The sequence below is a fragment of the Mastigoproctus giganteus genome, chromosome 1 (genome assembly GCF_048544385.1).
Source record: "Mastigoproctus giganteus isolate SK-2022 chromosome 1, ASM4854438v1, whole genome shotgun sequence".
NCBI classification, from domain to species: Eukaryota; Metazoa; Arthropoda; class Arachnida; order Uropygi; family Thelyphonidae; genus Mastigoproctus; species Mastigoproctus giganteus.
Genome location: NC_143575.1, coordinates 143,252,289 through 143,279,575, shown reverse-complemented (window position 1 = coordinate 143,279,575; position 27,287 = coordinate 143,252,289). Strand labels below are relative to the sequence as shown.

General features: G+C 36.6%; 1 protein-coding gene across 1 annotated transcript in view; it reads left to right on the top strand.

Moving 5' to 3' along the window:
• The window catches only part of LOC150091172 (ribosome biogenesis protein WDR12 homolog), a 257,271-nt gene that overhangs the window by 71,118 nt on the left and 158,866 nt on the right, over nucleotides 1-27,287 (top strand). The window contains exon 5 of the mRNA XM_090382466.1: nucleotides 14,245-14,360. Within this exon, the coding sequence (XP_090238592.1) occupies nucleotides 14,245-14,360 (116 nt within the window). The remainder of the gene's footprint in view (nucleotides 1-14,244; nucleotides 14,361-27,287) is intronic.

The window sequence follows — 27,287 nt, the reverse complement described above, 5'->3', positions numbered from 1 at the left end:
AAAATAGCCAGGGTTTGCTTCGCTTAATTCGGACAGCATGCCGTTTAATCGGGGCAGGAGACCGCAGCACTGGAGATTGCCCTATGATCATCTCCGACGGTACCACGTGATCCGGTCGAAATTCTGGAGGTCACAACCATAAAACAATAAAAACAATTAGCAGTCACCTGTTTAGTGCTTTTCTGTTAGTGAAATCTATCATAAACGGACAGTAAACTCGATCTTACTGAATTTGCGATAATACCAACAGCTGGAATTCTGTGTGTTATTATGGTGAAATGTATTTACACTTCCATGAAATCTTCACTCATATAAAAAAATTAACTTTCAGATCTTTTCTTCATTTGTATTTTTAAAGCTTTGTAACTCATTACTCGGTTCTCACTTGCGCGTATTGTGTTACTTGCAATTTGTGTGTGCTGTGTTCTTTGTTATTGATTGCTTATCTTTTTACTGTTTTAAATTTTAACCCCCACCCACAAATGTCAGTGAACAAATGTCAACTAGTTCGTATGTACATATTACAGTACGTATTAATTATTCCGATTATCACGTATATTCTTCCAATTTTCACATATCATTTAATTTTTTAATTGGTAAGGTAATAAAGGGTAAATTTGGGCTTAATATATCTTTGCTTTTATAGCCTGTGGATAATATTCCTCCTATTTTCGCTAATTAGAATCGCTGTTTAATAGAATTAAAATTCAATTCACAAACGTGATCACAATGAGCGGCGCTTATTGCACATCATACAGTGAACGGTACTTTACTATGGTGACTCCATCGTAATGTGATTTGATTGTACAGTGAACCAATTTTAAAGTGGGGGGGGGTACATTGTATTTTTAACTATTTACGTGAAACTTCGGGTAATTGGGGCAGCCGCTTAATCGGGCCAAAATGCACAAGTCCAAATGTGTCCCAAATAACTGGAATGGATTGTAGTAGATTATAAGAGAAGATTTTGGCTGCAGTTTGGTTTACACGCCACCTTCCTACTGATTGGGCATGGACTCGCTTTGAGACTTTACCAGTTGGGGCTCAGGGATACTGACCTGTGTAATTGTGGTGCTCAAGAGACATCAGAGCACATTATATTAGAATGATTTGAGGCATGAGCTAAGGATGTCTGTAGGAATTCTGGAGAAGGAGACTTTATGGATCTTGTTCACAGAGAAACGATTGTATACTTTAATAGATTTGTGGAATCCATATTTAAGAAGACTGAGAATGGAGTTAGATAGTAGAGGTCTGCATCCTTGTCATCAAGATTGATGGATTAAATCACAATTAGATCTTCCTTACAAGAAGCTAAGTGACCAATATAGACATTAAAGTTGGGTTAAATGTTTATTAATTATATTAATTTGTAGTTGAATTCTTAAGAACTCAGAAATAAATACACATCAAGACCTGAACCATGGATAAGCTTCGGCCTAGGTAATGGCGGCTTGATGGGGTTTTAAATGGTAATGTGCATGGAGTAGGAGAGGGCCCTGTGATTGCGGAGGTGAACAGTCGCATTTGCACGACGCTCCACTTGATGCGGACAGTGATCATAGGACGACTGAGCTGAATTGTGTATTTTCCTCAATCACTTTACATGGATTCCTTGATTCTTAAGGTAACCATAGATGAAGAGAAGTAATTTATTTGAGGTAAGAGTTTTGTTCTTGATAGTTCACATATATTTTTGTGTTTTTGAGTGTATTTCTGCACGGTGTGATCGCTGTAGCGCTAGCGGTAATGATCTCACTGTCAGAATCCTTGACTTGCCTACGCCGGAAGGGCCCAAAATTCTTAACTATATTAGACAGAAAACAGGTCATATCAAAGTTATCTTTAATGGGGAACTTAGATCTAATAATAGATTTAAGATAATTTTAGTTTTTAAGATAGTTGCCTTTGTTCAAGGTGATTTTCAAGCCAAAACCAGGAAATCCTATTACTTAGGTTATAACAGGTCTAATTTTGAACAGACACATCAAATTATTTCTCCCAGTAGAAGAAACAATATAATATGGACAGAATGACTGAAAAGGACCTAAATATGGAGAAAAAAAAAAAAAATGCAGAAACCAGGAGACATCCCTGACTTAAATATAGTGGATATCCCAGACTCAGATATCAGAGTTTTAAGGGAAAGAGCCCCCAACAATAATGAGCAAATAAATAACGAAGCATGTCCCTCATGCCCCCTTGGTATGAAAAGGGTAAAAAAAGGGAGAAATCAAACAGAAAATAAAGAGTACAAAGAAAAAGATAGTAATGAAAATACAGAGAACAAAACAGAAGAGGAAATAAGGTTTGAAACCATTAACCAGATTCAAGACCCAATCAAACAAATTAAAGAGTTAAAACCAAACCTAGAAGACTTTCTCCACAAGCAAACAAATAGAATAATGTCTGCAACAAGACTACAGATAGTCAACAGCTGGACAGTCTTGAAGCAAGGAGTCATATAGTTGAACACAGAAAACAGAGTTTTGAAAACCAAAATTCTGTTTTTCTGTTTTGGAAACTGTGATAAAAAAATAATTAAAAAGGGATCAACACATTAAGTTATGCCCAAGTAGCAAGGGCAGATAAAACAGTGGCTACACAGCCAAAAGAGGTTAACAAGACAAAGCAAACATCCAGAAATAATGAAACAAACATTATCATACTAAAAGCAATATCTGACTCGGCCCACAAATCCAGTGAGGCTGTCAAAGAAACAGTGATGACACAACTAAAGCCCTACTTAAAGGACATAAAAATTAACAGTATGAGAAAAGTGAAAGAAAATGGGTTGCTACTGGAAGTAGCAAATAAAGAGGATTTAAAAAAGGTGGAGGCAATACCTGATGTCACAAAACTTGGGCTTAAAACAGAAAAGCCGAAAGGAAAAAATCCTCATATCTTAATTTTTGATGTACCAGAGGCAGCATTAGAAAAAAGACCTAATAATGGATATATATACAATAAAAACTTCAGTAGCATAATGAAAATAGATGAATTTGCTGCTGAATTCCTTCTAAAAAGAGGAACCAAAAGCAAAAGAAATAGATTATTTAACACAATAGCAGAAATTACACATAAAATATGGAAGGCACTGCAGGAACAACAGAGAATCTATGCTGGCTGGACCAGCCATATATTCAGGGAACATTTCCCCATACAAAAATGTTTTAAAAGTCATAAGTATGGTCATACTGCCAGGGACTGCAGTCAAAAATAACCCGTCTGTGGTCACTGTACAGGCACTGGCCACGACTATAAAAGCTAAAATAAGTCTCATCAGCCAAAATGTGCTACCTGCAAGGCAGCACGGCTGACTGACTATGCACACAGCATCAGGGATGACAAATGCCCCTGCTATAAAAAAAATGGTAAAACTTATACAATCTAGGACCAGTTATGGGACAGATTGAAAATATAAACATGACTAGGGCTCTAAATCTCGTCCAATTGAATGCTCAAAGAGCAAGAGCTGTTGTAGATCAGATCAAGCTCAAATTAGAAGAAAATGACATAGACATATTGGTACTCCAAGAACCATACACACATAAGTGTATGGTTCTTGGAATTTCTTGGGTATCAAGGATACCCAAGAAAGGTGTGTCCAGCCAGCCTTGGCCACATCAGATCATAGAGCCATCACCTTTAAACTAAACAGGCAATTACAAATAACCAAACACTCCTTGTTGGATACCAAAAGGTATAACCTCAAAAAGACAAACTGGCAGATTTTTGCAGAACGTACAGCAGCTGAGCTGCAAAAACAGGAAAATGAGTGGTCTAGATCAGACAACTGTAGCCCGGATGAGCAAGCACTGATTATGACAAACATTTTAACAAAAACAGCAAATCTGTCTATCCCACGAAAAAGCAGAGGAAGCAGGCAGTCCCCTAGTGGTGCCCTGAACTGACTATACTCTGGAGAAGGGTGCACCAGGCTAGGAGAAATTTTCAAAGTGCCAGAATGTCTTGGCCACAAAATGAGGTTGATGCACTGAGAGATTCTTATAGAACTCTCAGGAATCAGTATACAGCCCTCATAAGAGACAAGAAAAAGGAATGCTGGAGGCACTTGGTAGGAACTACTAGAAACAATAACCCTTGGGAAGTTGTTTACAGAATAGTGGCCAAGAGGAGATGTCTTGGAAATTACTGTCAAACCAGATGGAACCCCAACCGTGTGTTGGGCGGATTCTGTAAATAACATCCTAGACAGTATTATTCAGACTGAAACTGGGGAACATTCCCCCACCCAGCTAGACATTATAAAAGAAAATACTATATAATATCGGTGTAAATACACCATAGTTAACCCATATATTTGAGCTACGATTGTAGCGTGGAAGGCATCGTTTTAATTGTATCTCATAATGTGGTTGCCTTCACAACAAGATAGCTACTATTGAATTACTTCAAATAAATAACGCTTCTCTAGTAGAGAAGACTACTGTTATTTATTTTCAGCGTACCAGCGTAGAGAAGCGTTATTTATTTGAAGTAATTCAATAGTAGCTATCTTGTTGTGAAGGCAACCACATTATGAGATACAATTAAAACGATGCCTTCCACGCTACAATCGTAGCTCAAATATATGGGTTAACTATGGTGTATTTACACCGATATTATATAGTTAATTATCAAAACCCATAAGGATTATGCCTAGTGCATTTAATTTTCCAAAGGAAAATACTGAATATGACAATGCCAATATTGAACCTCTGTTTACTAGACAAGACTTTGAAATAGCACTATCTAAAACCAAAAACAATAAATGCCCAGGTTTTAACCTCTTAGAGGTTGAGATTATCAAAAAATTAGCAGAAATAGCACCAGAAAAATTAGTAGCACTATGTAATAACTGTATGACAGAAGGTATATTCTCAAAAACCCTGAGAAACTGCCTACTGATCCCAAATCCTATAGACCAATAGCCCTACTCCCTGTACTAGGGAAAATATATGAAAGACTAATATATAGTAGATTAGCTCAGTACTACACAGAAGCAGGTTTACATTGGTGATATAAACCATACTGTGGTGATCAGTATGATTTTAAGCAGGACAACTCTACAGAGGATGCCATGCACCACCTACTGACAACAGTTAAAAACTCAGAGTAAAAATATATACTGGCAATCTCCATTGACTTTGCTGGGGCATTTGACTCGCTCTGGTGGCCTGTTGTCCTTAGGAGACTCCGCCAGGCAAATGCCCCACAAAAGCTCTATAAGGTAATAAACAGCTACCTTACAGGCAGATGTGTCTCAGTACGCACAAGGTTCCAGGAATTGATACGCCCTGTGAATAAAGGCTGCCCACAGGGTTCAATCCTCGGCCCTTTCTTCTGGAACATTATTATTATTTTTATTATTATTATTAGCCATATGGTACAAGGAAGCCTGAGGCTTATGCTGCACCAGCCAAAAAAAAAAAAAAAAAAAATCCCGAGTAACCCCCTGTGTGTGTGTGTGTGTGTGTGTGTGTGTGTGTGTGTGTGTGTGTGAGAGAGAGAGAGAGAGAGAGAGAAGTAGAAGGCATCACCAAGAAAGAGAAGAATGATGATATCCAGCTCAGGACCCTGGGTTTGCCAAGCCCATACTCATCAGATGTGAGCCCCCGGGGTTACTGGATGAATTTCTGGCCTTGGATCTGCCTGGGTCCCATAGAAAGCCTGGCCTTTGCAGATGACATGATTTTCCCTGTAAAAGGTAACACGTGAGTGGTTGTAGAGCAAAGATCAAATGCCGCCCTCTTGCAGCTGCAGGATTGGGCACAAATGCACATGCTCAAAATATCGCCCGAGAAAACCAAATACTTTTAAAAGGCAATTTGGACAAAAGAAGATGCCCACAAATCAAAATTAAGACAACCACTATAAAAATTGTAACAGAACTAAAATACCTTGGAGTGGTCTTTGATTCAAAATTAACTTTTTACCCCCATTTGATATACTTGGCGAAGAAAGTGAGAAATTATGCAGGTATGATTGCCAGGATCAGTTGAGCAGACTGGGGGCTCAAAAGAAAGACCCTGGCAATCATATACCGTGCAATGTTACTACCTGTTATCACCTATGGAGCCAGTGCGTGTTTCACCCGCTCAGCCATAGTAAGAAATAGGAATAAATTAGAATCAATACAAAGGACAATACTACTCACTATTACCAGAGCATGTCACACAGTAAGCACACCTGCGCTACAGTTGCTGGCCGGAGCTCTCCCACTTTACCTGGAAGTAGCCAAAAGAGGCTTATATTATAGATTTAAAAAGGGCATTCCCATAGAATTTCTGGGGATAGCCCTTGATACAATCAACACCTTCAATGATGAAAAAAAATATATATAAAATAAAAGAATAGCCACAAAGCTCCATGACCTACGGCAAACAAAGTGGGAGCAGGAAACCAGAGGTCTGGTTACGAAACAGTTTCTACCATGGGTGGCAATAGTTAGCCAAAAGCCACCTAAGTGGTATGCCTCAGGACTTTTTGCAACATTTATATCGACAGGTAACGGCTCCCTAAAGGCGAAACTAACCTCCTTAGGCCTGACTGATGACCCAAACTGCACCTGTGGCGAGAGTGAAGACTGGGCACATATTCTATATGAATGTATAATTTATGACATCCCCAGAACAGTGCTAATAGCACAGATCGGCCCCCTTCCCAGGGGAGAAGGACATCTGTTCATCATAGAAGAGTCAAATTATAAAGCCTTTACATATTTCACACAGAAAGTATTCGAAATGCACAGAACTATCCAAAGAATGGCAATTCAGCCCCCCCCCCAGCAATTAATCAATAGTTAAAATTGCCCAAGTTTCCCACCACGCCCAGACGATGACTTAAAAACTGTCAGGATAGCAATATTCTGCACCCTGACAGAAACCTGACATGAAAAACCTCCCCAGGACTACCCTGCCGTGTGTAAGAATCTGAGGCCCCATGCCAAATAAGTAACCACGTAGGGAGGGAGATGTACAGGCAGCCAGGGAAGCAGATTAGCTGAAAAATATCAGTAAGCTAGTAGCAAAGGGATGCAATGTAGAATGAAAGAAGAATGAATGAATGAAAATGAAAGATAGGATGAATAGGCTGGGCACTGAGTGAACTAGGAATTATGGTAAAAGGGAATAAATGGCATTTTTGGTGAAAGAAAGCGTGACCTAGCATGAGGGAAAGAGAGAGTGAATGGAGAGGAGTGGAAGAGCAAATGTAATTGGCCGAAAGAATACAAAGTTAAAAATAACTTACATTGCTTTATATATACTAACAAACATTTACTAACAACACAAACACTATCACTGCATTCTCCCTTGACCTGCACTGCAACTGAAGAATAACATTAAGGTGAGGTGCCCAGAGAGGCTAGTGCAGAAAGCAAGAGTCGAATAAATGAAATGAAAGCCAGAAGAATGAATGAAAGTGTAAGTGTGTAAGAAAAAGAACACAAACCATAAATGCTACAGTTTTAATTAGTATTAAAATTAGTATAAAGATAATGGGTACACTAATCTCCCAATGACAACTTATAATGCCAGTTCTTGTTGCTTATTTACGACTTGCAAAATATCTGTTTATACCTATTCTAATTATTACATGAATTTTATGATTTCTGGTTGATTTTTTTATTTTTTTTTAATTTGGAGTCTTGAAGTGTCCCAGTTAATCCAATCCCAGTAAATCAAGAGAGTGCTGTACTTTATTATTACTGTATTTAATTTTGGTAATGTCTTACTGTGTGTTTAATTTATCAATTAAACTTTATTATATGTATGTATTTACAAGAAAATCACGTTATATATGGGGCCAGTAGGTGTTCGCTTGTATCTGTGGTTTTGGCCATCCACAATAGGTCTTGGAACATATACCCCGTGGATACGGGGGTCTTACTGTATGCATATTGTAAATTTTTATGGGTTATTATATTCGGATTTTTCAAACGAAATATTGATTGTGATGCAATCAGTGAAGTAGCTAACTACAAACAATTATTGTGGAAGAAATTAAGTTGTATGACTAAACTAATAAATCTATCCCTGCCAGTTTGTGAGAATTTGTTTATTATAGTGGCATATGTAGTATACTGCCTACTTTGAGTATGTACAATCACTGTTCAGTAACACATCTCAAACTGGCAGGGGTAGATTTATTAGATACCACAAAGCTTCATTTCATCATCCATAATAATTTTCTGCAGTTGACTACTTCATTTACGAGGGGTGATAATTTAATTTGCAGAGTGGTGCAAGATTTTATATGTACCGCACAAGCTTTCCCTAACTGCTGCTAGAGGCACTCTCCATGATTGCTATTTAGCAGACTGTGTGCCCAAAAAAAAAAAATAAATAAAAATAATTGAGTATACTGAGTTATGCAAAGCCATTAGAGACTCAGAGAGGATATAAGAAGATTTAACACAAGAAAAGTACAAAGGATTTAAATCAGTAGCCATGAGCAGTAATACAGAAAGACAAATGATACTAAAACTGAAGAATAGCGATGGTGTACTTATAAACAGCAGAGAAGGCATAATTCAATAGCAGAAGACTACAATAGAGATTATACAAGGAGCAAGGGAATGATGCCAGCAGTGGGGAAGATGGATTGCAAAGTAGCAACACACATACGACATACCCGATATTTTTCCTGATGAGGTAGAACATGCATTGAAGAAAATGAAGAATTAGAAAGCCCCAGGGGAAGATGAAGTTACTGTAGAGTTGTTAAAATTTGGAGGAAGAGACATAACACAAAAACTGGCAAGGCTCTTTACCAAGTGCATTAGAAAAGGTGTGATGCCTAAGCAGTGGAATAATGCAATCATAGTTTTGCTGCATAAGAAAGGAGATAAATTGGAAATTACAGACCAATTAGTTTGTTATCCCACATCTACCAGTTGTTCACAAGGGTCATTACTAACAGATGAGAAAGAATACTTGATGAGAATCAACCGAAAGGGCAAGCTGGCTTTAGGACAGTATTCTCAACTATGGATCACCTTCACGTAATATCACAGCTAATAGAGAAAGCAAATGAATATAAAACACCATTATGCCTGGCATTTGTGGATTATGAAAAGGCATTTGACTCTATACATAAGTATAGAGTCAAATGCCTTTAGCATAAGACAATTTTTCGGGCACTGGAAAGACAAGGCATAGATACCCCACATATTATGATTTTGAAGAAAATATATGAGAGTGCTACCTCCTTTATTAGACTAGACAAAGACAGTAGGAAATTTAAAATTGAGAAAGGAGTTCGACAAGGAGACACAATATCTCCGAAGCTTTTACTGCTGCCCTTGAGGAAGCTTTCAGAAGATAAGACTGGTCGCAGAAAGGAGTCAATGTGAACGGAGAGTACCATTTACGATTTGCAGATGACATTGTGGTCATAAGCCATGATCCCCAAAAATTAGAGGAAAATCTTAATCAGTTATGCACAGTTAGTAAAGATTTTGGACTAAAGATGGACTAAAGGTTGGCTAAAACAAAAGTAATGATGAACAAGTATGCCACAGAAAGGGAAATAGTGATTGAAGGAGCAATAATTGAAAAGGTGGAGTCATATACTTATCTGGGACAAGTTATTAGCTGTAATAATGATAAATGGCTGGAAGTCAAGAGAAGAATAAATTTTGGATGGATAGCATTCAGGAAATATAGCCACATACTGAAGAGCAATATCCCAGTTTGTCTGAAACGTAAAATAATGAACCAGTGTATACTCCCCACCATGACTTATGGAAGTGAAACTTGGGCACTCACCAAAAGAATGGAAGAGAAGCTGAGAACTACACTGAACTGAAGAATGGAACGAATTATATTGGGAATCAGACTGTGATATAAGAAGAGAAACACATGGATTAGGCAGCAAACTCAAGTAAAGGACATTCTTATCAAAACTAAAGAACTAAAATGGTCTTGGGCAGGACACATAGCTCGAAGACATGATGACAGATGGACTAAGAAAATAAATAACAGAATGGTACCCAAGAGGAGCTAGAAGAAAACCTGGAAGACAAAGCCGGAGATGGATAGATGAAATTGTGTTTGTGGGTAGTAAATGGATGGCCAGTGCTCAAAACAGAAGGAACTGGAAAGTTGCTGGAGAGGCCTTTATCCTGCAGTGGATTGAAAATGGCTGATGATGATGATGTGTGCCCATGCCAGCACTTGTTGAGCTAGTGTTGCACGAAGAGTTTTTTTTTAGTCTCGTTTCACTGACAATCATTTTGAAGCAAATATCATGTTGGTCATTCAAATTGAAAATGTGATATGTGATTCGTTATTGTATCAGAGGTGGTTTAAATGCATTGGAAACAGTTAAAGAGATGAGTGAAGCATATGGTAATGAGTGTCTTGGTAGGACAGCCATATTTAAATGGTCCAAGTGATTCAGTGAAGGCCATGAGTCTGTTGCAGATGACCCAAAACCTAGTCAGTAACTCCTGAGCAAATTGTAAAAGGCCAGGAAATCTTGGATGAAAACAGTTGAATTACACTTTGTGAATTAGCTGTTAGAATGTCCATTTTATATGGTAGTGCTCACAATATTGTGAAAGAGCCTGAAAATGTTGCAGATCTGTGTAAGCTGGATTCTACACAATTTGACTCCAGAACAAAGAGCAACGAGTTGACTTGTGCAAAGGAATGCTTGATCGTTTGGAAATACAGGGTCAAAACTTCTTAAATTGAATAGTGACTTGTGATGAAACTTGTAATTTTCACTATGATCCGGAGACAAAACATCAGTCAAGCTAGTGGAAGTATTCTGATTCACCAAGACCTATGAAATTTGGAGCTTCTCATTTGGCCGACAAACAAATGGTTCTTGTGTTTTTTGACATAAAAGGCATTCTTGTTAACATTTTGTGCCTTGTAGAAAAACTATGAATAAGGAAGCATACTCTGAGGTTCTCAGAGTCAAACTTTGCCACACCATTTGCGAGAAACGGCAAGAACTTTCTGGTGTGAAGTGGTTTCTTCATCAAGACAATGCCAAGGCCCCATATGGCTAATCTTGTACAGCCAGTGATCACTATCATCACTGACAGTGATCAGTGGCCGAAGTTCTGCCACATCCCTCTTATTTACCGGACTTAGTCCTGTGTGATTTCGTCCTGTTTCCACATCTGAAGGAAGCTCTAAAAGGCAAGTGTTTTGCATCCAACAACAATGCTTGCAGAGCCACAGCAGAAGCACTTTGCAGCGTTTCAAAAAATGGCTTGCAAGAAGCATTTAATGTGTGGGTATGATGTGGTGAAAATGTGTAAAGTTCACTTGAGAATATTTTGAGAAGGAGAAATCCACAGAAGATTCAGATGATGACAGTTAAGATAAGATCTTGCATGAATTAAATAACGAATTCATCATAGTCAACATTTTGACGGAAAACCCGAATATGATAATCCAAAAAAAATTTTAGCGTGCACATTAGTATCATTTGCTTGATATATATATATACAGTAAACCCCCCGCTATTCGCGGGGGTTACGTTCCTGAGAAATGTCGCGAACACTGAAAACGCGAATACTGAGTTATGGCTCCCATAGTAATAAAGGGGTTCCGTTCCAAAGTATGAAATATATAAGAAAAACTAGTCTAAAATTTTGTCTATGTATGTATTATATGTACCTTCATAATATGACTATGCACATAGACAGTACATAGTTAAATGCAAGCATATGGCATCGAAATGAAAATAAGAAACAATTTAATATTAAATGTAATATTTATTAGAAATTTCAAACAAATCTTTCAAACCAGCGCCTTTGATAGCAAAAAAACTTATCCCGCCAGTGTTTTCACCAGTTTCGCTAAAGTGTTGATAAAGGAGGTTTGCCTTTTCACGAATGATGAGTGAACTTAACGGAATTATATTTTGAGTTCGGTCTTCTATCCACAGATTTAAAGCTTTTTCCATTTTTTTTCTAATTTAACATTGCGAGTTACAGAGCAAATTTTTTAAGCAATTAGCGCGTTTTCATGGACACCACGGCGGATTTTTTCTTCCGATTTTTTGATTGATCGTACCGTTGACACATTGATTTTATAATGTTTTGCCACTGAGGAGGCATTTTCACCATTAGAAATTTTGTCTAATAACTCAATTTTATTCGCTAATGTCATCACCTTTGATATTTTCACATTTCTCTTGTTATTCGTAGCCATATTTTTGTACGGGTTAGAAAGAACTTGTCCACAATAAAGTCACTTTCTTCCGTTAACACACTCGAAAAAGTGTTTTACACTGCAAAACGGTAGATTTATCACTTTTGTAAGCATATCAATTTATAAATTGATAAATTTATTCAATTTATAAGCATATAAATTAAAAGCAAACGACGAAACCTTCCATGACAAGCGCATAACACATACTGAAGAAGGATTAGCGAGAAACATCCACGCTCGAGATTTTGTCACCCCTCTCCCCCCACCCACTGAGCGCTGCTTTGACTGGGAATAATAATTTTAGCCACGCCCATGTTTTTTATGGCAGAAAATATTCACGGTGCTTTAAAATTCGCATTTTTTTTTTCCATTTTATATTAAATCAGTGATCGCGAAACCGCGAATACAGATACCGCGAATAGCGGGGATTTACCGTATATATATATATATATATATAAAATATAGAAAATTAATAAATATCTTATGTAAAGTAAACTAAACAAGAACTGATTAATGCCATCTATACATATCTAGATAGTACATTACATCAATCTTATTATATATTTTTTGTAATATAGAAAATTAAGAAAATTAATATAGAAAATTAAGAAAATAAAATATAGAAAATTAATAAATATCTTATGTAAAGTAAACTAAACAAGAACTGATTAATGCCATCTATACATATCTAGATAGTACATTACATCAATCTTATTATATATTTTTTGTATAGTTTAAGTACAATTAGTAAAATAGGTAAGATATAGAATTAATATATTTCATATAGGATAACTGGTAGCTACTTAACCCTATAATAGCCATAACTGGTCCATGAGGCCAAACCTAGTAAAGGATGATCATTAGTCAAAGTAAAAATAAAAATAAAACAATTAATAAACACAATAATAATATATATGAAGTCAATTATAGGTCATGGGACACATTGAAAGGGACTTTTTCAAGGGCTAACCCTTTCAATATGTCCCCCTACAATTAACCCAGCTATCAGTTTCTGATATCATCTGCCTGTTTAACATGGTCAAAAGGTAATATATGAGATAAATGGATAAGTATAATTAAAGTTAGAAAATAATTTAGTTGTTAACAGGCTGGATGACTTTAGCCCGACCGATAGCTAAGACACACAGAAAAACTAGCAAAAGCAAGTATTAAGGAAGAAGAGTAATAAAAGAGAACCAATATCCTTCAGTTAATATCATATTAATAAGTACCAAAGGAGCAAACGCTAAAATAAGGAGAACGGATTCAAGGTTTAAGAATAGCAATAGTACCCTCAATCCCCCTCGAATTACTCTAACAAATAGTTCATGAGGTAAGAAAAATAGAATATGATAGTAAAAAGTAAAGGAAAAGCTATAATGCAATTGTACGTCGGATTTTACCGGGAGCGTAACTTCCCATCCCTTATAGAAAGAGATCCTGGTATATCATAAGTATAATGAAGAAAAATAGGATAATATAATGGATAATATATAATGTGTATTATGGAAAAGAAGTGGACGGTGGAAAGTCTAATTTTTACTTTTACTTTTGATTATTTATTTTTACTTTTACTTTGACTAATGATCATCCTTTACTAGGTTTGGCCTCGTGGACCAGTTATGGCTATTATATAGGGTTAAGTAGCTACCAGCTTATCCTATATGAAATATATTTATTCTATATCTTACCTATTTTACTAATTATACTTAAACTATACAAAAAATATATATAAAACTATAGTTTTGTATACTCTCATAAATTTTTTTAAGTAATCAACCCAAAGATAAAATTCAGTTCTCTCAATTCTCCTTTTATGGATAAATATAACTTATATTTTGTTTTATTAATTTTTTTTCATTGGTCTAATCCCACTTTTTTTTTATTGGTGCTTTTCTTCACCAGAAATGCGATATAAAAAAGTGGATTGATAGAAAACATGATTTGACTGCTATTTTATATTGATAGAAAACACGATTACTGTAATTTTATATTATGCTCTAATTTGTAATTAGCAGTTCCATTTTAATTATAAGGAAAAATAACTTACTGATTAATATTACAGGATTCTTTCTGGATGCTATGATAATACTGTACATATTTGGACATTAAATGGAGAGCATAAGGTCACAGTTACTGCTCATGATGATGCTGTTTTATCTGTTGCGTGGATTAGTTTAGGTTAGTTGCTGATTAAGTTCAATTGCTTTTTGTTCTTTCTTGTTGTTTTGAGCAGTTTTTTATGCTAGTATTTTTATGCTTTGGCAAATTCCACAAATATTCATAAAGTAAATTATATCTTAAATCTCTATTGCACATGGCAGTAAGATGTCATATAGCTTATACAAGTTATATTCCAAAAAAATACATTATAATCCTCCCGGATGTGGGGGAACACAAATTGCACAACATATTTGGCATACTTAGAGATATATATGTGGCTTACATCACAGTTCATGTTTCTAAGATGACACATTTTATTTTGATTTTTGCATGCTCATGAGTGAAATGTTGATAATTGAACAGTGTATGTAAAATAATTGAATTGATGATATGAACAGTAAACCAGCAGCAGGTGTTGGTGTAAATCTAAGTAAGAGGAGAAATTTTGAAAATGACTGAAGTTTTTACGATCATAAAGCCATACTCCACTTTGAATTCTCTCCGAGAGGCTAAAGTGTCATTAAAGAAATTAAGTGATTCATTGTCTGAGAGATGTAATTCCAGATATGATTGAGGGGAAATAGGCCAGTGATATTGGATTTGCTGCTCAGCAATGCACATATATTCACATTATTTGCCAGTAGCTTGCATCAAGTGATTTTTCTCCTTTTCTGAGAACAAGGAAATTTCTGAAATGTTCTTTCAAATATGCTACTGCAATAAAGCATTGATGTTACTGGAAAAATGTGTTACTACTCAACAGCACTGTTTTGAAGAAAGTGATGGTTAAAGTCTACGTGTTCACAAATTTTCAAGAAAAACAAAAATTGTTCCTTGGAACCTTCAAGTTTTTATAATATATATTTGTATGGTATAATATAATAGATGTGTGAATTACCATTGATCATTTTTGGGATTAGGTGCAAAAAATTTACCATTTCCTGTTTGTTTGATTGTTTTGCATGAGATATCTGTTGTGTGTAATAAGAGGGTAAACACTAAATTATAATCTCATTTTTCTAGGATTATGTAATTACACTAAGTAATTTTGTATTATGTAAAATTGTAGAAATAAAAACTTGCTTAGGCAGATGCATTTTGTGGACCTTATTGGAGGCTTGGTGAGCCTCTGTCAGGAAATCCACTCAATGTTGGTGAATATTACTCTATAACCTTACAGTGAAAGACTAGCATCAGCCAAAAAAAAAAGCCAACTTCCCATTTCACCCATCCATTCACTCCAAATGCTTGTCTAGTTCTGCCTTGACAAGGGATATTGTTAATCATTTCTTTACCATTGACCATATGACAAGTAGCCATTTACATCATAAGGTTTTTCAGAATTACTGCCAGCCTTTTAAGTTGGTAGCCTGGGGACATTACTACAGGACTTGAAATTACACAATCAAAAACTCAAAATATTCATCAAAACTGACTCAACAAGGCAAACCTTTATTTTGTATTAGTAGTAGCAAATGATGCAAGAAAGCAAGCTTATAGAGCATCTGCCGAAAAAAAACCCAACACTTTCCCCTATCACCTGCCCATCCATTCTAACAGTTTTCAACCATCTTTCCTCAATTTGAATATGTATCCCCTCCTCTGCATAGTCTGATCAAGAGGAAGGATTCCATTAGCATTGAGCTTATTCAGTAAATTCATAGCCTTTAAATACCTTGCTAAAATCTCCTTGCAGGTATTTAGTGCCTTATGCAACAGGATAATCACCTCATTCCATCTGGAAAAATTCCTGTATATCATTGACAAACCTCCATATGCTGTCCTGGCATTCTGTCTGCACTGCTCAGAGAACTTCATGTCTGACACTGAACAATTATTCCCCAGATCTTTTTCATTCTTCACTATCCTGAGTGTGGTACCACATAGTGGATATTGTTAATCATTTCTTTACCATTGACCATATGACAAGTAGCCATTTACATCATAAGGTTTTTCAGAATTACTGCCAGCCTTTTAAGTTGGTAGCCTGGGGACATTACTACAGGACTTGAAATTACACAATCAAAAACTCAAAATATTCATCAAAACTGACTCAACAAGGCAAACCTTTATTTTGTATTAGTAGTAGCAAATGATGCAAGAAAGCAAGCTTATAGAGCATCTGCCGAAAAAAAACCCAACACTTTCCCCTATCACCTGCCCATCCATTCTAACAGTTTTCAACCATCTTTCCTCAATTTGAATATGTATCCCCTCCTCTGCATAGTCTGATCAAGAGGAAGGATTCCATTAGCATTGAGCTTATTCAGTAAATTCATAGCCTTTAAATACCTTGCTAAAATCTCCTTGCAGGTATTTAGTGCCTTATGCAACAGGATAATCACCTCATTCCATCTGGAAAAATTCCTGTATATCATTGACAAACCTCCATATGCTGTCCTGGCATTCTGTCTGCACTGCTCAGAGAACTTCATGTCTGACACTGAACAATTATTCCCCAGATCTTTTTCATTCTTCACTATCCTGAGTGTGGTACCACATAGTGGATATTTTTATTTTCAATTATTACCACTCATACAAAGCATGAGTGATAGTAATTGCATTTACCAATGTTAAACTTCAATTGCCACTTGTCAGCCAATCTGCCTAAAATATCTAGATCTTGTTGCAGTATCATTCCCTTATTACTGTCATTAACCACCTTGATACAACTTTTGTTCATCTGCAAACTTAGATATTAGGCCTGATGTGCCTTCATTAGTATCATTAATAAATATTGAAACCCACAAAGAGTGTAGCACTGAACCCTGGGGGAACTTCACTAATAACATTTGTCCAAGAAGAGGGCATTGCCCACTGATAACAACTCTATTCTCCCCTCAACCATTCCTTTATCCATAACCATAGTTTTCCCTTGATGCCAGGAGCTCCAATTTGTATAGCAGTGTTTTGTATGCGACAGTATCAAAAGCTTTTCTGAACTCTAAGGATATAATTTGAAAATTTTTTTGCCTCCAGTTCCTTTGTCACTGTGTCATAATTTTCAATCAGATTGGTCAGGAAGATTGTCCTTTAACAATTCCATTCTGTGATTGCAGTACAAATGCATTCCTTTCTAGATGGTCGTGCATTACTTCTTTAACCATTGACTCCATTATTTTCCCTGGAACAGAAGTCAACTAACAAGTCTAATTGCTCACATCACAATCCATAGGAAACCCACCCTGAATCCAAGAATACTCTCAGAACTATGGCTGAAAGTTTGCTGACCTCCTTTGCTGCCTCCCTTAATATAATTTAAAATAGATCCCATCCACCCCAGTGCCTTTTTTACATCTAGCTTCAACAATTTATCTTCCACTTTTTTCTCAGTTAGAAAATCAATTTCTCCACTATGGTTTCACACCTGTATAACCAGCCATTCACATCAATAGAACTTTTAGCATCTTTCAGTAAAACATCCAGTAACTGTTGGTTCAGATGGAGTCTTACGTAATGTTAAAACACAAATAAAAGAAAATAGCTCATTGTTAAAATTCTACAATCAAGTATTATCTGAATTCTTGCATCACTCAATTGTCCTAGCCTCCCCAAAGCTAGGAAAGGACCACACCTTTCCAAATAATTATAGGACGATTTTGCGGATTAGCTGTTTAGGCAAATTCTTCGAAAATATGGATCACAAGTGACTAACGTAGTTTTTGTAAAGTAAAAACTGGCTAAACAGTAATTGGTATGAGTTTCGGAAGAATCGGTTCACATTAGAAATGATGATCAAAGGAGAAGCAAGCATCCACAATGCTTTTTAGAAGGCGACAGTATCTGGTCATGGTTAATCTTGATATTGAGAAATAGCCTTCATTACTATCTGGTGTTCCTTAAGGTCTTCATGCTTTTGGTTTGAAAGACTCGTATTTGAAGAATCCATGAACCAAACTTAAAGAGACCCTTGGACTGGCTTTAAAAATGTAGTAAACATTTTTAAAGCCAGTCCAAGAAATGAAAATTGATGTTTATGTTATCCCTTTAGTTCTGACCATTTTGAATTTACAGTTAATTTCTTGGAAAGCAAATATTAGAACTCATCCCTAAAATATGACTAAGTGGCTAACTTTTTTTGGGAAACAAACACCTAGATTATGAGTTGATCGTAAATGACATGCATAGAAGATCAGAAAACTGGGTGCAATATGAGTGGTAGTATAAGTGAAGAGTGGGGAAGGGAAAATTGCATTAGGATATAAAAAAAAAATGAAAGAAAAAGATACTAAGGGAATGTCAGTATGTTGGCCAATATTTTGAACATTTAAAAAATTAAAATTAAAGAAAATAAACAAGTGACCCAAAAAGGAAAAGACATTTGGTAACTTTGGAAACACTGAAGAGATTCGATAAAGATGAATTGTTAACTAAAATTTTGTTAGATCGGATTTGGATGAGTAGCAGTGGAGATTGGTTCTGTAACCATTCCAGAATTAAAGAAGATTGTTGTTTTAGTGAACCTTCAATTTTGTGTTATAGAATGCAATATCCAGCAAAATAAAATTGGACAGATCTCTTTTGTTGTGGTTTCTATTTCAGAGAGCAAAAGGTGACCCTTCATCTGGACCAGTTTTGAAAGTCAAAGCTGTGGGGTTTGTGGGTGACAAAACATTATGTACTAGTGAGGACTGGCTGGATAGATGGAAGAAGAGGCATGAAATTCAACAGCTAATAATCACCAGGAAAAAACTTTCACGGAATGCCCCTGCAATCCCAAAATTTGCAGATGACTTTTTAAGAATTGTTAAAGAAGGTGATTTCTCAGTTCATAAAATTGTTAATTGACACAGAACTGGTCTCTACAAAAAAGATTCCAAATAAAACTTTGGCAACTAAAACATAAGCAGCAACTGCAGATATAAGAAAGCAAAGAATGCTTAACTGTTCTTCTAACCACAAAACTGTTGGAATATTGAAGCTGATATTCATAGTTGGAAGAAAAGCTGCAAAGCCAAGTGCATTTAAAATTTTAATATTATTAATTCTCTTCCAGTATACTAACTTTATTGAAAGAGCACTTAGATAGATTTTCACTTAGTATTAGCAATAATAGTGCAAAGAATGCAAGAAAGCTTATACAGCATCACCCAAAAAAAAAAAGAAAACTACACTTCCCATATCATGTGTCCATCCCCTGTAACCATCCTTCAATTTGAATTTGTCTCCTCATGTAGTCTGAGCAAGAGGAAGAATGCCATAAGCATTGAACTTACTCAATCCATTCAAAGCCTTAAATAGCACAATCAAATATTACAAGTGCCTAGTCTCGAAATGCAGAACTCAAGTCTCTTGTGGTAAGAATACCCTTTTGTCTTCCCCTCACTAATCTTGTTGCTCTTCTCTGCACTCATTCCAAGAGATCCACAAACTTCCTAAAATGAAGCTTACAGACCTGTGGTCAGTATTCAAGATATGGTCTAACTATTGCCTTTTACAATGGGATAATCACCTCCTTATCCCTGCTGGCAAAATTTCTGTATATCATTGACAAGATTCCATGAGCTGTCCTGGCAACCTGTGTGCACTGCCACAGAAATTCATGTTAGATTGCACAATTATCTTCTGCCAGTCCTTTTCTTTATCCACTACCCTGAGTGTGGTACCACACAGTTAGTATTAGCAGTGTCCACATGGTGCAAGGAAGCCTATGGCTTATGCTCCATCAGCCAAAAAAAAAAAATAAATAATAATAAAAAAAAATAAATAGATAACAATAATAATAAAATAATAATAATTAATAAATAAGAGAAAGGGAAATGGACAACCTAAGCATTTCTCTCCTCCCATAGGTAATTATCCAGCTGACCTTTGAATTTCCCCAAACTGTCAACCTTTACCACCCGTGTAGGTAACTTATTCCAGTAATTTATATCTTCAGATATAAAATTACTGGAATACGTTAATATCTTCAGATTGAAGATATCTGAAGATTAATTTATATCTTCAGATATAAATTACTGGAATAAGTTACCTACATGGGTGGTAAAGCTGGCTCAAATAAAACTCCCTGTAATCCAGTCTAAACGTCTCCCCCCCCCCGTAACTTGAAATTGTGTCCCCTTCTTCTAGAATCATTGATAACCGTGAAAATTTCGTCCTCGTTCATTTTGCTTATGCTTCTCAGAGCCTTAAACACCTCAATCAACTCTCCTCTAAGGTGCCTAGTTTCCAAGCTCTGCAACCCACATATTTGAAGTCTTTCCTCACATGGACACCCTTTTTCCGATCTCACCAGGCGAGCAACCCGTCTCTAAACCCTTTCAATAAGCACGTCTTTCTTTAGGTGCGGTGTCCATACTTGAACACAGTGTTCCAAGTGTGGTCTAACAATAGCTTTATATAATAGGATTATGATGTCCTTATCTCTGCTAGCAATTGTTCGATAAATCATCGATAGGACACCATGGGCCTTCTTTGCAACCTGTCTACAATACTCAGAGAACTTAAAGTCTGACTGCATAATAACACCCACGTCCCTTTCCTCCATTATTGGCTTTAATTCAACTTTGCCAAGTGTATAAGTTATTTTGCGGTTACTGTTCTTCAGGTACATTATCTTACACTTTGCTGGATTAAAGCATAGCTGCCATTTTTCTGACCAATTCTGAAGTCTATCTAGGTCATTCTGAAGAAGCTCTGCTTGGCGGTGATCATTAACTACTCTACCAATCTTTACATCATCTGCAAATTTAGACATCACACCCTCTATCCCTTCATCGATGTCATTTATGAAAATCAAAAAAAAAGTGGTCCTAATACTGATCCTTGGGGAACCCCACTTCTTACATTAACCCAATCTGAGGAATAACCATTTATCACAACCCCTCTGCCTCCTGTCCTGAGGCCATCCAGCTATCCATCTAAGGATTTTCCCTGTGATTCCAACCTATTCCAGCTTATAAAGTGTCCGCTCATGTGGGACTGAGTCAAATGCTTTGCTGAAATCCAATAAACAATGTCAAAATTATTTCCAAAGTCCAGCTGTTGAGTGACCCTGCCAAAATGGCTAACCAGATTAGTTAACATGATTTTCCCTTTACAAAACCATGCTGAGTATCCTTCAGGATTCGATTTCGATCTAAATGATCCTGAATTCCAACTTTGATTATTGTCTCCATGATTTTCCCTGCTACTGAAGTTAGACTAACCGACTGGTAATTTCCCACTTCTTTTAGAACTGCCCTTATGTATTGGAGATACACTGGCACTTTTCCAATTCAACGGAATCACTCCCGAATCCAGTGATGCATGCATAATTAGCCTCAATGGCTCAATGCACTCACTTGCTGCCTCCCTTAAGATTATAGGGTATATGCCATCAGTTGATATGTTATTCTGGGATTACTAATCCCCATATGCTGTACCTTACATTTGTCAGTGTTAAATTTCAGTTACCAATTCTTAGCCCATCTGCCAAATTTTTTCAGATCTTGTTCCAGTAGTATACCTTGATTACTGCCATTAACCAACATGCCGATCTTTGTATCATATACAAATTTAGACATTAAGCCTGATTGATATGCCTAATCAGTATCATTGATAAATATTTAAAATAACAATGGGTCTGACACTGAACCCTAGGTTCAGCGTCGGACCTAAATAACAGAAGACTAAGAAGAGCAGTGACCATTGATGACCGCTCTGATTTCTCCTACTCAACTCTCCCTTCATCCATAGTAATAACTTGCCCCTAATGGTGCACTACTGCAATTTGTATAGCATTCTTTATTGGCAAAAGTATCAAAAGCTTTTCTGAAATCTAAGTATATGATTTCAAAATTATTTTTTGTGTCCATTTCCTTTGTTGCTGCATCAGTCAGATTGGTCAGACAAGATCACCCTTAACAAATCTATGCTGTGACTGCAGTATGTTGCATTCATGTCTAGATGATCCAACATTACTTCCTTAACCAGTGACTCCATAATTTTGCATTGCAAAAAGGAGTCTACTGACCCTATGCTTATCTTTAATGATACTGAGATTTCTAGACAATATCACATATCTCTGTTAGAGATTACCCTTACTTCTTATCTCCCTTTTAGCACAAAATAATTTTCTAACTGTTTATTGAAATAACTAGTTGTCTTGGTTAGCCAGTTGCTTAGAAGTTTTTGGTAGAACACAAACTGATATGGGTGGTTTTTGATAATTATTTGTTAACCACTCTATTGATTGGTCTAATTTTTGAAAATCTATCAATCAACGTGTGTAACAGAGAATTAGCAATTCCTCAGAATATATATTATATTTTTAACACATCTCTGGCTGGTGGATTAGCAGTGAACTGCTCTAATCATGATTAATAGAATAGTCACACGTATTGTGACTGTTATATCTATGCAGATGTATGTTCATAAGCCGATTTGCATATTGCTATCCGAAAAATCTGAAATTGCTCACAAGGGGGACCCTATTCCCTTTACCCTTGTGAGTAGCACAATTGATGGGATTGCCACACTTCTCACATAATGTGGAAAAGACCTGAATTCGAGGTTTGTCTATGACATAGGGAATTTTTATGGGTCTTTTTCATGTGGCTGAGTTGAAGGCTTGTGTTTTCGTCCTGAACAGAAAATCGACCATAGAACACACTCAATTTATGGACAGTATATACAGAGCAGTATGGCCTTAGTCACTGATGCTCCTAAAACCCTACAACAACAACCTACTTCTCCCACTTGTTCAGCCTACAATTGTAGCTTCAGTTGAAGAAGCCTCTCAGAATTAGTGTCTAGAAGTATTCAAACCCAGGCCTCCAGTGTCAAGTGGAAAATCCACTTTACTGCCACTGAGAAATTTAACCTGTAGTGCCAGTTAATCTGAAAATTCTTTCTGCATCGACTTTTAGGTACTTGTTATTAATTTAATATACATACACCAACTCATGTATGTGACCATGGATGCCCATTACAAGTGTGAGGGGGGGAGAGTCATATCAGTACTGTGGTTGAGAAAATATTGTTTATGCCTGTCTGCTCATTATGAAATTGGTATTGTGGGAGGGGTGCTAAAAAAATTTGTATTCACCCGGTAGTGATTGTTGATAGAAAGATGGATTTTTTTTTTTTTTGTCTGATACCTTAAAATCTCTATAGCTACCACACAAATTTTGGTTTTGATCTGACATTTATTATTTTTTCCCCCTCTGCAGCACAGAATGAAGTGTCGGTTCCACTTTTTGTAATGGAAAACACTCAAAGTAATCCATGAAGAAATGGTCACTGTTTGTGGAGAAGACTGTCAGGTTACAGTGTTATTGCACATTGGTATAAACATTTCAAATGTGGAAGAACCTTAATGCAGGATGAAGAAATCCCAGGAGAGCCAAGCAACTGCTGTAACAGAAGAAGTTTTGCAAAAACTGAGGCATTAATCCTGGAAGATTGCCACAGTGTCAACGAACTAGCTGCAGAACTCCAAATTAGGGTAGGATCTGATGGAGAACATCATCTGTCAACAATTGCATATGAGTAAAGTGTCTGCTAGATTTGTCCCCAGACTTCTGACCCAGAAGAAGGAAAGGGAACAATGTGCACACGAAATGTTGTTGATGTGCCAGGAAAGGCAAGTGGAGTTTTTTCCACCATGGGTGAAACTTGGATCCATTACTACAATCCCGAAACTAAACAAATGTCAAAACCATGGAAGCATGCAGAATCACGCCCCCGAACCGAATCATCATAAGGCAAAGGTGCAACCAAGTGCTGGCAAGGTAATGATGTCAGTTTTTTTGGAACCAGCATGGTGTAATATACAAATTACTTTCAAAAGGGCTGTACTATTATGGCAAAGTATTATTCCAACTTCCTCATAAATCTATATACATGCTGGTATAAAAAAAAGACAGGGAAAGCTGTCAAAATGTGTGTGCCTATTCCATGATAATTTCCTTGCACATTCCTTGCATGCTGCAGTGTGGTGTGCCCATAAATGCGGGTTTGAAATATTGCTGCATCCTGCTTATTCCTCAGACCTTTGCACCCTTGGATGAAGAAATCCTTCCTCTTTTCTGCCCTGAAGTCCTTTCTTTGTCGAAAACAATTTGCTGCTCCTACAGACGAGGTGATTTCTGTTGCTGAGTTGTGGTTTGAAGGACAGCCAGAAGATTTGTTCAAAACTGGCCTGTGGAAGTGTATTGAGAGGTGGTAAAAATGTGTCATTTTGTCTGATAACTATGTTAAAGTGTAATACATGAGGTTTGTTTCAACCTTCTGTCACTACTTTGGATCTTGGCACACAATAGCCTTAGACGCCAATGTGCCAATAAAATCATAATTTTTGAATCCCGCCCTTGTATATATACAAAAAAGTTCATTCGTAGAGATCAAATGTTAAGATCACTGGGAATGAACTCTGTTTGTAGTATAGGTTCATCTCCTTAAAAATCATTGGATTAATCAGTAGTGTCACAAGTAAATCTGTATAATATATTGACTGGATCTTATGGGTTGGGCACTTACACATTAGCAAGACTTTTGTGGATTTATTGCATCACCATTTTTTACACCACCATTTTAGATACCCAGCAGAAGAAATCAGTACTCTTGATGTGGTTGTCAGCAGTAAATCATCAAGCATTAAGAATCATTAAGTGAAAGTGATCAGTGATTTACTTAAAGATGTAATTACTGTCAAGGGCAAAGGTAAGAGTGTTTGCTTTTGTAAAGGTGACTACAGTGGTCTCAAGTTTTGTGTAAATTAAATTCAGTGGGACCATCTGATAATGTTACCAACAGAAAATTCTAAATGGGAAATATTCAGGGAAGTAATCATAGATGGTACTAGCTTTTTATACCAACTAAGAGACAGTGTTCATGCCTTAGATCTAAATTGATGTCAGATGTTCTAACAAGATTCACAGCAGAGAAGAAAAATGCATGAGGTGCATACAAATTATCCAGTGATACAGAAGCCTACAACAGATATAAAGTAAACTATAATCAAGTCACAAAGGAAGTTGGGTGAGTTAAGGCAGATTATGAGAAGTCTCTGGCAAAGAACAAAAACAAAAGCAGCCAAGAATTTCTTATGTTAGCACTAGAATTAAAAGATAAATCACATTAATCTGAGGAGCCTCCGTAGCCAGGTGGGAATGGGCAGCAGTGCGTAGCACACGCTTCTTGATTAGACCGGGGTTCGAGCCCGTCACCACCAAATACGGAGGATGCAGAAAGGTCAGGGAATGACCACTGCATATCCCGGAGCAATATGGCCTTAGTTGCTAATGCTCCTAAAAACCAAATAACAACAACATTAATCTGCTAGATGTGAATGCTTTGTTAAAGATGTTTAACTGCTCAGTTTTCTAACTGAATAGATATTTTACATTTACATTAATCCATGAGGAATTTTTTTGGGATATGGATGCCAGAATTGTATCAAATTCTAACAGGGAGCTAAATGATGAAGGCATATTAGGCTTAATGTCTGAGTTTGCAGATGATACGAAGGTTGGCAGGGTGGTTAATCAGAGTATGCTACTGCAACACGATCTAGGAAAATTACGCAGATTGGCTAAGAAGTGGCCGTTGAAGTTAAAACATCAACAAATACAAAGTACTGCATATCGGTAGCTGTAATCCCTGAATAATATACGAACTCTGTAGTAACACACTCAAGGCCACAGAATGAAAATGATCCGGGTGTAATTGTGTAGTCAGATATGAAGTTCTCTGAGCAGTGCAGATAGGCTACCATGATAGCTCATGAGGTTTTCTCAATGTAATTTTGCCAGCAGGGACATTGAGGTAATTATCCCCTTCTATAAGGAAATTTTTTGACCATATTATGAGTAATGTATAGAGGTAAGCCTCATTTTAAGAAGGATGTGGATCTGTTGGAATGAGTGCAGAGAAGAGCAATGCGATTATCGGGAGGAACAAAACTGCTCTGTTACGAAAAAAAAGGCTTGGACTGCTGAGCATTGGTTTAAATTGCAGCATCTGGATACCCATATCTGGTGGCTAGGCACTTGTGAGGAGTCTGATCAAGGTGTTTAATGATTTGGAGGGATTGAGTAAGGTCAGTGCTGCTGACATCCTTCCTCTTGTTCAGACCACACACACACACACACACACACACACACACACACACACACACACACACACACACACACACACAAGGGAGCATAAATTCAAATTGAGGAAGGATAGTCGCAGGATAGATGTGCCTTACCACTAGTGGAATCCTTGCCTTCCACTAGTGGTAAGGCAAGGCTTCCTTCTGGTTTTGGTAGAAAGGAAGTCCTAAATAAATTATTGGGTTGGATTGGTGCGTGCGTGTGTTGCTGATGCTGTATATAAGCTTTCTTGCATCATTTGCTACTTCTAACACTAACAATCTGTTTAAAAACTTACATAAAGACTATAATTACACCTGTGTAAAAAGTCCTCTTATAACGCACTCAGAGCAGAAATAGATAATAACAATAATTGCAGTTTAAACGAAATATTCTGAAATGCCACTGTCAAGAAACTGCTTTGCATAAAAAATTGAAGGCTAAAATGGTGAGTGCCAAGTTGCCTTGTCTTTATTTCAATGAAAAATTCCTTACAAAAACCACTGTATTTTTATTCATTGCCAGTGGTAAAAATAGCTGCTGCTATAGCCCAAGCAGCATTTTATTCAAAGACTTTGACTATATAATAAGTTTAGCATCTACATGGATCAAAAATAACAACCAAAAAGTTATCGACATACTCAAAAACTTTTCCAAACTCCACAGCATAGAAACATGTAACTTCACTAACCAGTTCATATTAGTTCCTTTGAAATTACTTAAAATTGCTATGAACAGAAACAAATACAGTGACAAAATTAATATTGATAGTACAGTTTCTAAATATTGTATACAGCTGGGCATCTTTAATTACATTTTTGGTGGTCCCTGTGTACATAAACAAATCATCATTATTTCAATGGGGAAAACAATTTCATTAGTT